The following is a 15507-nucleotide window of genomic DNA, read 5'->3' as shown; positions in this document are numbered from 1 at the left end:
ATGTCGAAGACAAAAGTTTAACTTTTAAAAGTGTGTACACAGCTGGTTGTGGTTTCTATTTATCCACTGAATAGAAAGTGTTTGCTTGGCGTTAATTTTCCAAAACAGTAGGTGGCAGCACATCAAGCAAGGCGGCGTCTGCTCCACTAGTGGCTCTGCTCCATTTGAACGTCAACGTACTTAGTGGTGATGCTCTTCTGCCTCTTAACGTCACTTCTGTCCGATTCATACGCCGGCAATTCAAAACGGAGTGAACCCAATATCAAGCGGGAAGGAGCGGGCTGGAGGAGGTTCAGTAGACGAAGAAGAATTGTAGCTCTTGTTATTGAATATTTAGCTAGGTTGTCGGCTAGCTAAATTAGGAGCTAAGAGAGAACATGCCACGGGAAATAATAACGCTTCAACTCGGACAGTGTGGAAATCAAGGTACGTTGTTAACCCACCGCTAACGATTTAAAAGCAGAAAGCTACTATTGTTGTTGTATCCTTGCTAATTAGGCTAACGGATCCCCCCATATTTGAAGAATGCGTAGTTAGTGTCAGTTTGTTAACTGTAATTATGAAAAGTTGATCTAACGTTTTATCCACACATTTCTTGTTTTTGTTTTGCAGTCGGTTTCGAGTTTTGGAAGCAGCTGTGTGCAGAACATGGCATCAGTCCGGAAGGAATCGTGGAGGAGTTTGCAACAGAAGGGACGGACAGAAAGGATGTGTTCTTCTATCAGGTAGCAGGAGCATACATTTACATTTAATATGGAAGATTTAGCTGTTGGCATATCCTTACAAAAAGCAAAGTTCGATCTTGCTGGCTAAATGGACCATGTATAATAATTTCAAGATCTACAGGCATTTCTTCAACTAATGCACATGAAAAAGATCTAACCTGCTGGTTGTGCTAAATGGCTAGACTGCTCCATGAGCCGTTTCGCAGGTACCGCCATTTTTGTTTAGCGCAAGGCATTGTGGTCCTGCACCAGGTGTGCGAATGAGTGTAAAAACTGTCAATTAGCTCAATCACCCAGGTATATAAATCACAACAAAAGTTAAATTGTGTCATCTGGACAGGTTCTTTGTGGAAGAAACGTTTCGTCTTTCATCCGAAAGACTTGATCAGTCTGAGGCCTGCCAACAAGATCTGTCGGATGAAAGAGGAAACGTTTCTTCCAAGAAGGACCGTGCGTATGTGCAACAATCATAATCACAGATTTAAGAACAAGTGGCAATATATGGAATAATGAAAACTTTAGATTGTCACACAGAGGTCTAGTATTACCATAGTATTACTGACTAGTATTATAGTATAGGTCTAGTATTATAGTATAATACCTCTCTTGTGGAACCAACTTCCAGTTTCTGCCCGTGAGGCTGACACATTGTCCAGTTTGAAGACTGGGATTAAGACTTTCCTTTTTGATAAATCCTATAGTTAGGTTGTGCTTGTTATGCTTGCTTAAGCTTAGAATACTGCAGGACAAATTTGTCTGTTGTTGGTTGCCTGTTGTCATCACTCTTTGTTAAAACCAGGTCTCTCTTGTAAATGAGTCCTTGAGGCTCAATGGGATTAACCTGTATAAATAAAGGTTGAATGAATGAAAAAAAAAAGACCTCATTTCCAAAATGAATTGTTAAAATTGAACAGTTTTCATTTGATACTATTTCTATCTTAACATGTGATTCTTGACCTGCCATTGTGTATCTATTCCTACCAAACCCAGCCGGTCGAAGCAGATGGTCCTCTTGTCCTGATCCTGGTTCTGCTAAAGGTTTCTTCCTCATGAGGGAGTTTTTCTTTCCACTGTCGCCTTCATGCTTGTTCAAGATGAGAGTTCAGTGATGGAGTTAAACTCAAAGCTGCTCCTCAGATAAATAATGTCCAATTATTATTTTATACATGAATGTTTCTGTTAAATTATTATTTTATAGATGAATGTTTCTGTTCAATTATTATTTTATACATGAATGTTTCTGTTCAATTATTATTTTATACATGAATGTTTCTGTTCAATTATTATTTTATACATGAATGTTTCTGTTAAATTATTATTTTATACATGAATGTTTCTGTTCAGTCCCTGAGACGACTTCTGTTGTCACTTGGAGCTTTAGAAATAAACTGAACTGAATCATTTAATCGATATATTGATGTATTGTTACAGCCCTAAGGGAGGCTGCCTCAAGACTATAGCTAATCATTTTAGGCTTCAATCCTAACATACAAGTTGCATAACAACTCTTCACAAGGATGTCCTTTCTCAGATTAGAAATGGGTACAGCACAAACCAACAAAGCTCTTTAAGCTGTGTAATAGTTCAATTATCAAAATTTGATAACCTGTCCATCATTAACTTCACTGTTGGTTGCCCCCCAACAATCACACGAAACATTTTGTGTTGTATTCGGTAGGCGGCGCTAAACAGATAAATAGTGTAAATTATTATTTTTATGAATGTTTTGTTAACTTGTTATTTTTATATATGAATGTTTCTGTTCAGTGCCCTGAGAGGACTTCTGTTGGGACTTGGTGCTTTAGAAATAAACTGAATTGAATTAAACAAAGATGGTGGTATCTGCTAAACAGCTCATTTGATCTGTTCTGGTCTCATCACAAGATATAAAATGAACAATAAATGTTTCTTAAAACTGTTATAGTATAAAGTAAATACTTTTTCAACTTGGTTTTTAAATCTATATAAATGATCTGGTTCCCAATGGATCACAAGTGTCTAAAAACAACCTCAGTCACACGAGAACACAATAACTCTGTGTTTAATATTAGGTGGAAAAATCTAAGACAAAATTCAAAGTTGCTGTTTTGTTTTTGCTTGTTGCTCACACATCTCATGTTGGAGATACTGCTATAAGAGCAGAGGAATCCATGATGTCCAAGTGAAGAAATGGGGTCAGTGTGGTGCAAAAAGCATCACCACCAGATGGCATCTTTGTAACGTGAACTGGAACAATTCAGCAGACCCTTTATTCTGCCCATTACCATTAATTTCTGATTGTTAATCAAACTCCACAGGCTGATGATGAGCACTACATCCCTCGTGCGGTTCTTCTGGATCTTGAACCGCGTGTGATTCACTCCATCCTGAACTCGCCTTATGCAAACCTGTACAACCCAGAGAACATCTACTTGTCTGAGCATGGTGGAGGTGCTGGGAACAACTGGGCCAGTGGATATTCTCAGGTTATTTCCAGAAAAAACACAATCTCAACTTCATATCATCGGTCACAGCTAAAAATAAAACTTGGTTTTATTTCTATTTCAACCCTAGGGCAAAAAAATTCAGGAGGACATTTTTGACATCATTGATCGAGAGGCAGATGGTAGTGACAGTCTGGAGGTAAGTTTGTCATATTTCACATTTAAACTTCCTTTTGGTGTTGGAGTTACTCAACTTGTGAACGTTCTCTTCTAATATTGTTTAATCCTTTTTGGTTAATCTAAATATTTCTTGTTTTTATGGGATGGTTCTGCCTCTTCTAGTGGTATCGTTGGCATTTAGTTATTTTCATTTGTAGTAATCTTTGAGTTACAGCGTCTTTGTGATTCTTGAGTCTGTTGGTGACGTTTTCTTTGTAGGTTCTACACATTCAAACTAAATTCCTACCGGTCTTAAAAAGTGTGGAAAAAGTATGGCACTAAGAAAAAATACAACTTGAAAAAGATTTGTTCCCAAATTCCTTTTTTTTTTGTTGCATTTTCTCAACGCTTCATGTTTTCTAAAGATTGTCAAAGTAGCAGAGTATTTATTTATTTATTTACATTAATTGTACTGGTATATACTCTGAACCCCAACTTGCTTCAAAAAGAGCATCTTGCACTCAGTTTTACACGAACTCAGTTGTGTTTTTGGCAAAATAACTGTACGGTATATTATATGTTACATATACAGTATGCAACTTTTCAGCCCAGCCTTAAAACATACAAAAAGTTATCTTTTACTGTAATTAGGGAATAGGCCTGTCGCAATAAACAATAAATCAGTTAATCGCATGATAAATGAAAATCATCGACCTCATTTTCATTTATCAGCTTTATTGTTTCTTCGTGTCTCTCTCTTTCTACTGAAGACCCTGGATGATAAAAGCATCAACTCCGGTGTTCGTCACTGACCCCTCCCTTTCTCTTTTCTCTTTAAAATCTGTTTTAATTGTCCAAAGTCGCATTTTTGGATCGTTAAGAGCAGCTAAGCTGAGAAGCTAAGCTAACAGGCCGACCTCGGGGAAATAACCTCCGTCTTATCGAAGCTCCAAAATTCACGGTTGAAACTCGTGTCTTGGTCTAAAAAGTTGTTTTTCTCTGAAAAAAGAAGCTGAGAACTTGTTTACTGATTTTTTAATAAAAGCTTTGTGTGATAAATGCTGAAGAGCTCAAACCACACCGAGCGTCTGCTATTTTGAGAATCGAAAAACAGGAAGGAGAGACAACCCATGTCATGTCAAGGGGCCTCCCTCCCATTCTTCTTAGAGACACGCTGCTCGCTCCCTCACTATCCATGCTTTGGTTCAAACTGTCTTATACTGCTATCCAGTGGTCAAAAAAGGTACTGCACTCAAATTTAACCAACATTTCTTCTTAAATTTGACAATTGCTAATTATTGTCAAATTTCAAACAACGCTATCGTTTATCGCAATAATTTCTGAGACAATGAATCGCTCAGCAACATTTGTTATCGCGACAGGCCTAGTTGGGACGTCCGTTTCTCCAAATGAGCTTTGTTTTAATGGAACACACTACCACTGATAATATGACCATAAAGTAATTAGGAAAAACTTGAAAGCTTAAACAAGTACTCTGCTGTCCTGTTGTGTGTAAATTTGCAGCAACTGATAATAAAACCACCGCTGTGCAAACATTCAAGCAAACTTACAGATAGTTCAACGTCAAAATGACTGAAAAATACAGTTTGGAAATGGAAATGATGTGGGAAGCTCAGTCATCTGCTGATCGTCTCAGTAGTGTCGTGGTTTGTCTGATTCTACTCAGACATGACTTGGTTTATTTAAGCACGCTAACTGTTGCATGTTTGTTGTGGTGATAAGCACGCAGAACTGAATCGCTTAATGGAAACAACATGTTCAAACTGTGCCAGAGCCTCTCATCTTAAAACCAGCAGACTCCCAGCAAAACCAGCAGACTCCCAGCCTTGCCTCTATTATTCTTAGCTTCTTTCTGAACTCAAATCGGCTTCAAGCCTCTCGTAAAATAACACTCGCGTTTCCCCTTAGAGGTCTGCAATTTCTGTGACTCCTTCACATTATGATCCCACATTATTATTTAGCGTGCACGTTCATGTGCGCATGGGATAGAAAGGTGGGCTGAGCTGCCGTTAGCATGTGTATGTTGGCAGGGTGTGGCGTGTAGAGTGTCTGGTGATAATAGTCGGGCGAGTGTTGAAGGCAGGTATTACAGAGCTGCGTTGAGGCAGGGGGGCAGTGAGAGAGCCCGTTTGTGAGGTGGGGCAGCGCTACCATTTATATAACTGCCTAGGAAGCAAGACATTTACTCACCCACACACTTTTCTGCTGCGCTCCAGTGGAGTTTGCTGTGAGCGTCACACACATGTGGCCCATGCCGAGTTATAAGCAACCCTTGTGTCTTCATAGGGATTCGTCTTGTGTCATTCAATCGCCGGGGGGACCGGCTCAGGACTAGGATCGTACCTGCTGGAGAAACTTAATGACAGGTCCACAAACAAACTTTTAGCTTGCTCACTTAGCTTGTGATCCAGTGTGTGTAAACAAAATGTTTCTCGCTCTACAGGTACCCAAAGAAACTGGTACAGACTTACTCTGTGTTCCCGAACCAGGATGAGATGAGCGACGTAGTTGTTCAGCCGTACAACTCGCTGCTCACGCTGAAGAGGCTCACCCAGAACGCAGACTGCGTGGTGAGCAGCACTTCGGAGGGGAATGTTGATTAATACCAGTGCTTTCGAGATAAAAATGTGTGGAAGGAACTCAACTTCACCAAAAATGGTTGTCCGTCATACTTCCAAGAAAAACATCACGACATCAAAGATCAGATCCATGCTAATATATCCATGTAGACACTAAAGATACAAACATAAACACGTCTTTAAGGTCCTATTTTGTAGTTCTCCAAGTATGTATTCTGCCTTTAGAGAAGCACGTATACAGTATGTACCACAGCTGTTTTTTCTTTATAGTTTGCTGGTAGAAAATCAACTTTTCAGGCTTCTCCATTGCTTGTGTGGCAAACTAATAAAGACACAAACTGCAGTGGCAGCACTGAGGCCCAGGAAATCCAACTTATTGAATTTCACTCTTTAATATGTGATTGTATTAGCCAGAGACGCACTGGCAGTCTAATGGTGTTTCCTCTTTAATACCTACTTCCTCCAGGGTCTTGCATAAGGACCTCATGTTGATTGAATTAGCTTGAAAGCTAATTAAATCTGCTCTTAAGAATTGGTCCCCTTGTTGCAACTATAGACACTGCGTCATTTATGTCCAATTCTCCTAACAACAGAACACTGCGACTTCTTAACAGGTTCCTTGACAGCGTAGTTTTATACTGGCAGTGAATTGACTTTTTCTCTGATGATGCCACTCGGTGTGTTTTTCCATCAGGTGGTGCTGGATAACACAGCTCTGAACCGTATCGCCACAGACAGGTTACATATCCAGAACCCCTCGTTCTCGCAGATTAATCAGTTGGTGAGTGATCATAACTAGCTTCTTTCTTGTTTTTGCTGGGAGTTCACAAGTTTTAGAGGTTTAGTTGGCATCATCCCTAACTGTTTCTGAATGAGAAGCAAATGTTCAGACATATGGCACTCAATCAAAAAAAAAAAAAAAAACCTCACAAACTAGTTTAGTGGGTTATTTGAAAATCAGACCGGATTGCAGCTTTCCTAGAAAACATTTGCACATGGCTGCACTTTCCAGGTGGTATTATAACTTGCTTGACTGGTAAGGTTTAAGCTTCTCTGGTAAGAGAGGAGCTAAAATCAAATTGTTACTTAAAACAATCAGAACAAAAGCTAGAATCAGCAACACACATGCTGAAAGTTAAAATCAGCAACACAAAAGCTAACAGCTATTACTGGTAGAAAATAAACCAAAGCTGAGAGTTAAGACCAGCAAAACAGTAGCTAAAAGCTAAAACTGAAGCAATTTTACAGAAGTAGATGTTAAAACGCATGTTTTTCAAGAATTTGAACAGATCTCCATTCGTTTAAATTCAGTTCAGTTTATTTAAATAGCACCAAGTCACAACAGAAGTCGTCTCAGGGCATTGAACAGAAACATTCACACACATTATAAAAGCCACTTAGCAAAGTTCTCCATCTAAAGAAGCAGCAGATTGTGTTGAAGCTTCACTTCGTCACCGTCTCCCATCCTGAGCAAGCACAGAGGAGACAGTGGGAAGGAAAAACTCCCTTTAACAGGAAAAAACCTCCAGCAGAACCAGGATCAGTCCAAAAAAAAATCTAGTTTTCTCTGATTCAGTCCGTTAGAGTTGGCATGTCCTGGATGACCATCAGTAAACTGACGCCTGATTGGAGCCTTTTTAAAATTTGTGTTTGCTTGAATTTTCACACATCTAGGTTTCCACAATCATGTCTGCCAGCACAACCACCCTGCGGTACCCAGGCTATATGAACAACGACCTCATCGGGCTGATTGCTTCACTCATCCCCACCCCTCGCCTCCACTTTCTCATGACTGGGTACACACCGCTCACTACTGACCAGTCGGTGGGTGGTTTCCTTGTGCTAAGTTATATCAGCTGATAAAACCTGCATTTTTAAATGTTTCTACATTTTTAAGATGAAGTCATAACCCGACTATTTCTCAGGTTGCTAGTGTGAGGAAGACTACGGTGCTGGACGTGATGAGGAGGCTTCTGCAGCCCAAGAACGTGATGGTGTCCACGGGAAGAGAAAGGCAGCCCAGCCACTGCTACATCGCCATCCTTAATATCATCCAGGGAGAGGTCGACCCCACACAGGTACAACTCGCTGTTGGACTTCTGGATTCATCAGTTCAAAAGCACAAAATATGGACGTGCTTTTAAACCTGTTCGGACCCTGTAGGTGCATAAAAGCCTTCAAAGGATCCGGGAGCGCAAACTTGCTAACTTCATCCCCTGGGGACCTGCCAGCATCCAGGTGGCTTTATCCAGGAGGTCCCCATACCTGGCCTCAGCTCACAGAGTTAGTGGCCTGATGATGGCCAACCACACAAGCATCTCCTCCGTAAGTTCTCGTTTGTTTACTCTCCCACAGTATCAATTACGCCGAGTTATATACCGTATTTTCCTCCGTACACATCGCACCGCCGTATAAGTCGCATCTATTACGCGTCGCCACCGACAACCTGGAAATGTGGGCCGGTGTTGTGCCAAAAATCAATTGGCTGCCAAATGGCGGGAGCGTGCATGGGAGGACTTTAACAAGAATTTAACAAGATTAACACTTAAAAACAATTGTTTGTTTGTTCCAAATTATAGAAAGGTGTGTCTCAGTCGAACTTTTACTTAATAAATTCACTTCAAACATCAAATCAGATGCATTTTGCCGCCCCGGCGAAACGCATCTGATTTGACGTTTGCTCCAGGCACGATCCTGGAGCTGGACGAAGGTGGCAGGCTATGGCAAGCCGATTGTGTCATTAATAGCCACGTTTACACAACAGCATGCCATACTAATCGAGCGCCACCTAGCGGCTGAAAATGTTAGTGTTCAATATTTTCAATGTCAGAATGAAAACGGTTATTTGTCAACCAAAGATTGGTTTATGAATATGGTAAAACAAATGAGTCACTTCGGTTTATAAGTCGCAGGGCATGTAAATTATGCAAAAAACTGCGACTTATAGGCCGAAAAATACTGTATTTATTTTTGTATCTATTTGAAATTGTTTAAAACTGGAGTTTACAAAGTAAATCCAAACCATCGCGTATAAATCCGACATTTCAGAGTTTTTTCTTGTTTCAAATTTGTTTAAAATGGAAGCTGGGAAACTGAAAGTGGATTAGAAACACAAGAATGCCTCTACAGGTGCGAATCAGTTTCAGGACTTGAATTTAAGGAAATCCAAACCACTTTAGTGTCGTTCTATATTTAGTTTTTACTTCCCCCAAAGCAGAGGTGAAGAAACAAAACAGAAAGAGTTGTGAGTTTTAAGGAAGTCACTAGAACCATTAAAATTTCCTGTTTTAATGTTTGGGTCTCCCTTTCCAGCTGTTTGAGCGGACGTGCCGGCAGTACGACAAACTGCGAAAGCGAGAGGCCTTCCTGGAGCAGTTTCGAAAAGAAGATATATTTAAGGACAACTTTGATGAGCTGGACAACTCCCGTGAAGTTGTCCAGCAGCTGGTGGACGAGTACACCGCAGCAACTCGCCCCGATTACATTTCCTGGGGCACGCAAGAACAGTGAACACACTTTCTAATCTGCTACAGTCCAGTCAGGACTCGTGCTCATTTGTCCCACATTGGCTCTTTACATTTATCCTACAGTTGTTTGGGTAGAACTTCTTTTTTGAAAATTATTTATTGGCTTGTAGCATGTAACGATCGTGTTTGACTCAACGAACGAACAAAGGATGGATGTTGACACCGACTTTCATATTAACTAAAGTCTTTCCCACATGCATATAAATAATCCTTTAAGAATTTATGAAAAACATCAATAACCTGTCTACAAAACAAACAAAAAAAGTTTTACACATGATCATTTCCTTTTGTTGAACTCGGCAGCGAGTTGTTCTGCTTTATTTTTTATACAGAGTACAGTTTGGTTTCGTGAGCTGGATTTACAGAAACTCTCGTACAGAATGTAGGAAGGACACAACACTTAGCTTTATGGTTAATGTAGTTTTCACCAGACCTCGCATTTGTCTCGGTGCATTGCATCATCTGTCTGCTGCTGATGATGTCACTGTTCATGACCAGCAAGAATGTCAAGTTGGTGTTCAGTTCAAACTGCTTTAAAGCATTTGTCCGTTGAGGTGACGGCTGACGAACACTTGGACTGTGTGTAAATACTGTGTACTTTAAAGAATAGTTGGCTCACTGGCATCCTCTGCACTCGTCTCATGTTGCTTCGCTTATTGGACCTGAAAGATTATTAAAGTTGTTTTCTATGATCCGAAGGAAACCTTTTCTTTTAAAAACTTTCACTTTTCATTAAAATGAACCAAAAAACCCAGTTTTCTTTCATGTTCAGCTGGCATTCAAAAGCCCGTTCATCTAATTCCATTATGGTTTATTACCTGCATACATAAAAACTCTGAACAGCTGTTTTTAAAGAATCGCAAACTTTCAGGGACCCAGTGTGCTGGATCTAGACTGCTACCTTTAAGGTTGTCAGATTACAAACATTGAACTGCTTCACAAATCAAAAGCATTTATCTTAAAGAACAATAAAGGCCTGACGTTCCTCATGCGTCGCCTTTCTTCCCAGAGTTGGAGACAAAAGTTCATCCGTTTGGAAAAGGGGCTGAAGTTCTTTTGGTCAAAGTAGTTTTTCATAATCCCATGCTATATATTACAAGTAACCACTCTGAGCATGTTGCGACGGACTCGCAGCTTCTGCACCACATTTTAGCTCAACATCTGTAAAACAGTGATAAGTGTTTGTGTTGGTTATGATTACCTGCGGCAGCCATCTTGAAATGGATCGACTAAACAGTAACCTGTTGATGTGCATCCTGTGATTACTTTCTGAAAGTTTCATTTAAACCAGTCCAGAGGTTGGTGAGATATTTTGCTAACGGGCAAAAAGATGAATTATTTTGACTAGCAGTGAGCCATTAGTAATTATGCTGAACAAAGGCACCAATGACCACAAGGTAAAACAGATATTTTTTATTAATAATTACATAACAGTATAGTTTTTATTGCACTCCCAGGTTAGTTAAAAATAGTGCAATTGAATATATTACATTACATATTACATAAAAAGGTACCATGCAGCGTACAAACAAGCTTCATATTAAGCAAAGACCTCTGCAGTTTTTGTACGTGTAGCTTGGAGCTGCCTGCAGCTGCAGTAGAAAAAGCTGAAGACCTGCTTGTGAGCCAGGGTTATGACTTGTCAAGGCCTTTTACGGTGCACAAACTCATAGTTTTTAGGTTATTTTAAGGGTTGTGTAGTGCCATTTGTACAAACCTACAAAAATAAGTCAAACAACAAACTACTGGATGTTTGATTAAAAACAATCTGTGAGTATACAACAAGTATTCTGTCTGCATTTGTGAGTAAATTCTTCTAAAAGTGTAGTTTTTTTTAAACTCTTTGGTCCATGCTCAAACCCCATGACCTGGTAAAACTTTGGCTTCACAAAAATATTCAGATAGTGAGCAGAAAAAGAGCTACACAGAATTAGCACAAGGTGCTTTAGAGCCAAAACCATGTCTGACCCCGGTCAGTTAAAGCAAACCTAACATTAGAAAAAGCCTACATTTAAGACAAAGTACAATTAAAAAAAGGTGAAGTCTACATAAATACAAAAAGTAGGTTAAAGTTTGCCTCAGTGGCAGAGGGCTGATGGTGCGCTGCATGGGGAATACAAAGTCACTTTAATGCATCTATGTCGTTAAGCTTCGTGGCATTCTTTCTATTATATATACATTATAAAAATAAACAAAGAAGCACCTGTTATCTTGAGCAGAACAAAGTTGCACTGGGATAGTTAAGTGACTCAAGCAAAGTTAGCCAGTCAAGTGTTATCCAAGTTTCATGTCCGGGACTACAGCCAGGACAAGCAGCACGACGAAGGAGAAATCAGAGCATTCGGTGGCAACGTGGTGAAAACAGCTCCAAAGTCCTTTGATTTCTCTGAAACGCATAATTCTGAACAAGACATCGACGAAATGTTGTTTTTGTGACCACATCGAGACACTTCGCCCGTAGGAATGGAGGTCTGTAAAGCAAAGGCAGCCAAAGTGACTTCAGTAAAACAGCTCAACGTCAGCGTCTGCGTAGCTCGATGCATCAACAGTTCCAGGTAACGCAGCCCATCCGGGGCCTTGCGTAAATGGACTCCGATGAACACGTCAGCATAGGGGCGTGTGAGAAACATCAGCAAAAACGGGAGGGTTGATGGGTGTACACCGGTAACTCAGTGTTCTCAACACTTTTCCAGCAGTGCGTGAGGGACAGCCGCCTTCTAGGAAAGGCCAATCCAATTTGGCACACCTCAGGAGATCCAGGAGGTTGGAGAGGGTAGTGTTTTCACTTGAAGCTGTAGCTGTTCAATGGCAGCACCAGTTTACGGTTACCAGTCTCAGCTTTTGTCATGTACAACTTGAACACGGTGTCAAAGAGGGAAGTTGGTTTCTGGGTGATTCTGTGCTCACAAAGCAGAGCTCTCCGTCTTACCCTGCCAAACCCCTTTTTTATCATTCTATGGCCGAGTCTTAGTTACGATGAAGCATTAGTTCCACTCAGAAAAAAAAAAAAAACTAGACAAAAGCTGAAGTTCTGAGATTAAAGCGTAAATATCCACAGGAAGAAATTGCAATGTTGGAAGAAGTCACCTTTTCACTGTGCTCCTGAACTCAGCTGTTTTGTTTCTGTGATGCCCTTCTGCATCTCCACAGGCCGAGCAGTGGCGCTGCAACGTTCCTCTGCTCCACTGTCCTAACTGCCTCTAGGTTTAGGTCATGCCTGTTGGGGAAGAGTCCGATCGCCACATAAATTGCCTGAATGCGATGGTTTGCTGTGCGATTTTCATCTCCGGCGGCCATTTTTCATAATACAAACGTTAAACCAGTGAACCTGCGTTCAGTCTCCATGTTACGTCGTGGCCCAGTGAGCCATAAAGTGGGGGCTCGTTCAGGATCTGAAACTGGGACTTCTTGTCCAAGATTCTTGGTTGGAATGCAAGAAGTCCTGGGTTCATAACTGGATCCCTACCGCCTGACAACTTAAAACAGAGTGATGAAAGTTTTAAGTTTTGATAAAAAATATTTAAAGGCCTCAACCCATTGCAGCTGGGTAACTCGCAGCCACTGTAAAGGTCTGTCTCGTGCACGCACAGGCATGGCTTAAACCCACACCTTCACAGGTGCAGCAGCTGGATAGGACAATCAAGTAGAGCAAAGTTGTTGCAGCAGCACTGGTTGGACGGTGAGGAAGCAGAGGAAAGGCAGCTTTATTAGTTATTAGGCTAATATTATTGTACCGATGACTACAAAGTATTTTAGCTGAACCGGTCCGAGATGCAGTTTATTACTCCTGTAGAGGAAGAACTTTCAGAACGCGTTTAAATCCTTCACAATGAGAATCTCAAATTCAGACACCGACTAGTGATCTAGAAAACCTCTCTCAGAACATCTGAGGCTTAAGAAAATAGCAATATTTCTTCAGTAAAACATATTCTGAGACTCTTACGTTGAAGGATTGAAACAAGTTCTGTGAGTAATAAACCACACGGGACTTGTCAAGGTCAAATTTAACACGTTCATTTGTAGCTAACTCAGTGAAAGTACACCCCTAACCAGCAGGTACAACAGGAATAGCCTCATAACTAATAAAACAAATACAATACAGTTTTTTCAGTAATATTTAAATTGTAATCTCAACATTTACACTTTCTTTTGGAAACTTAAAAATATATATTTTTTCTCTTCTGAGTGGCCCTAATGCACCATTGTAGTCTTTCATCTACAAAACTCAGCAAAGGTTTATTTTCATGGATGAGGAGAGAAAACAGCCCTTTCTTTGTTTTGGCGGGCACCATGTTCCCAGTGGAAGAGGCGCAGGGTCCTGAGGACCGACTGAGACGGAGGACAGACTGAGACTGAGGACAGACCGAGACTGAGGAGTGGCGGAGGGGAGGACGTTATCTCGAGTCGAGTCCCTCTCAGACGGGGTGGGAGGGCAGCTCCAGAAGTGTGGGCGCTGGCATCGAGGCCAGGTGACAGAATCCAACCTCCGTGCTTTCTGTGATGGTGATGGCTGGATCTTTTCCTCGCTGGCGATGGATGGCACTGAAATATGCGTTCATGAGCTGCATGATCTCAGTCAGCTGTGATGGGGAGACAGAGAGAGAGCGAGAGGTCAAACTGGTGGCAGTCTCAAGTGTCTGCACCGTCACAGGAGGGTGGAGACGCACGATTAGGCCTATCGCGATAAACAATAAATCAATTAATCGCATTATAAATTAAAATTATTGACCTCATTTTCATTCATCAGCTTTACTGAAGACACTGGACGACAAAAGGCTCAACTCCGGTTCTTCACTGACTCCACTCTTTCTCTTTAAAATCTGTTTTAACGTCCAAAATCACACTTTTGGACGTTAAAAGCAGCTAAGCTGAGAAGCTAAGCTACGAGCTAAGCTAACAGGCCGACCTCGGGGAAAAAACCTCCGTCTTGTCGAAGCTCCAAAATTCACGGTTGAAACTCGTGCCTTCGTCTAAAAAGTTGTTTTTCTCTGCAAAACGAAGCTGAGAACTTGTTTACTGACTTTTATTAAAAGCTTTGTGTGAAAAATGCTAAAGAGCTCAAACCACATCGAGCGTCTGCCATTTTGAGAACAGATGAGAGACAGCCCATGTCATGTCAAGAGGCCTCCCTCCCATTTTTCTTAAAGAGACATGCTGCTTGCTCCCTCACTAGCCATCCTTCGGTTTAAACAGTCTTATATTGCCATCCAGTGGTCGAAAAGTTTACTACATGCAAAACAAATTAAACATTTCCTCTGAAATTTGACAATAATTTCTAATTATTGTCAAATTTCAAACAATATTATCTTTTATTACAATAATTTATGAGACAATTAATCACCCAGCAACATTTGTTATCGTGACAGGTCTACGCACGATAGAACTGTCATTTCTAACCCGGGCCCGAAGGATCATAATAATGTGCTGGATGGTCGGGCCGGGTCGGTGTCCGGCTTTTGATCGAGTCAGTGAACACGCACGGCTGACAATCCAATTATATGGCAACATGGCTTGCCATACAATCACCAGCCGCACGCGGCCATTTGACTGCACGTTGACCTTGAAAGAGGTAAAAAAAAAAAAAGTTCAGCTGAGCTTCAGATGGGACTGCCAGGCAGCGATCCATCAAAGCCCAAATGGAGTTCATCCTCTGCACTCAGCAGACGAGCGCGGCCGACAACCCAAACAGGTGAAATCCCAAAATATCCTCGGAGACATGTCAGAGCGGGGTCCGTGTCTGAATAATGCAGAGTGCAGCAGAAGCAGGGATTTAATGCACTTTGACGGCCATGGAAGGACAAACACCCCCTCAGCTCCGATCTTCTGCCCCTTTACTCAGCCACGCGTCCGTCGACCGTTACCAACTGTATAAGCAGTCAAAGCTTAATCAAAACTGTCGAGAGGGTTTTCGGGTTCTGACCTGTAATTAGTTAATTCGTCGGGTCGGGTAATGATGGCTACGGGCTGGGGCCGAGTCGGGTCGGATTTGTTGGGCCCGAATGCAACTTTACTGCACAATATTCTCCAGAACCTCCACAAACAACTACACAAGTCCAGGCATTAATACTTACCA

General features: G+C 41.2%; 1 protein-coding gene across 1 annotated transcript; it reads left to right on the top strand.

Moving 5' to 3' along the window:
* Nucleotides 1-274: 274 nt before the first annotated feature.
* tubg1 (tubulin, gamma 1) lies at nucleotides 275-9592 on the top strand. The gene is made up of 11 exons (XM_037688761.1): nucleotides 275-426; nucleotides 613-725; nucleotides 3023-3190; nucleotides 3279-3347; nucleotides 5615-5694; nucleotides 5772-5898; nucleotides 6602-6688; nucleotides 7582-7731; nucleotides 7833-7985; nucleotides 8071-8232; nucleotides 9220-9592. Exons 1-11 carry the CDS (start codon nucleotides 378-380, stop codon nucleotides 9415-9417), a joined length of 1356 nt encoding a protein of 451 aa, XP_037544689.1. The 5' UTR covers nucleotides 275-377; the 3' UTR covers nucleotides 9418-9592.
* Nucleotides 9593-15507: the final 5915 nt, after the last annotated feature.

This window comes from Nematolebias whitei, chromosome 15 (assembly GCF_014905685.2).
Source record: "Nematolebias whitei isolate Nwh7 chromosome 15, NemWhi1, whole genome shotgun sequence".
Lineage (NCBI taxonomy): Eukaryota > Metazoa > Chordata > Actinopteri > Cyprinodontiformes > Rivulidae > Nematolebias > Nematolebias whitei.
This window is presented reverse-complemented; position numbering and strand designations above follow the sequence as displayed.

Coding starts and splice junctions, on each gene's coding strand:
- tubg1 (XM_037688761.1), top strand. CDS start 378: ATGCCACGGGAAATAATAACGCTTCAACTCGGACAGTGTGGAAATCAA. Junction 3,348..5,614: donor ATGGTAGTGACAGTCTGGAG/GTAAGTTTGTCA, acceptor GTGTCTTCATAG/GGATTCGTCTTGTGTCATTC. Junction 7,732..7,832: donor CGCTCACTACTGACCAGTCG/GTGGGTGGTTTC, acceptor ACTATTTCTCAG/GTTGCTAGTGTGAGGAAGAC.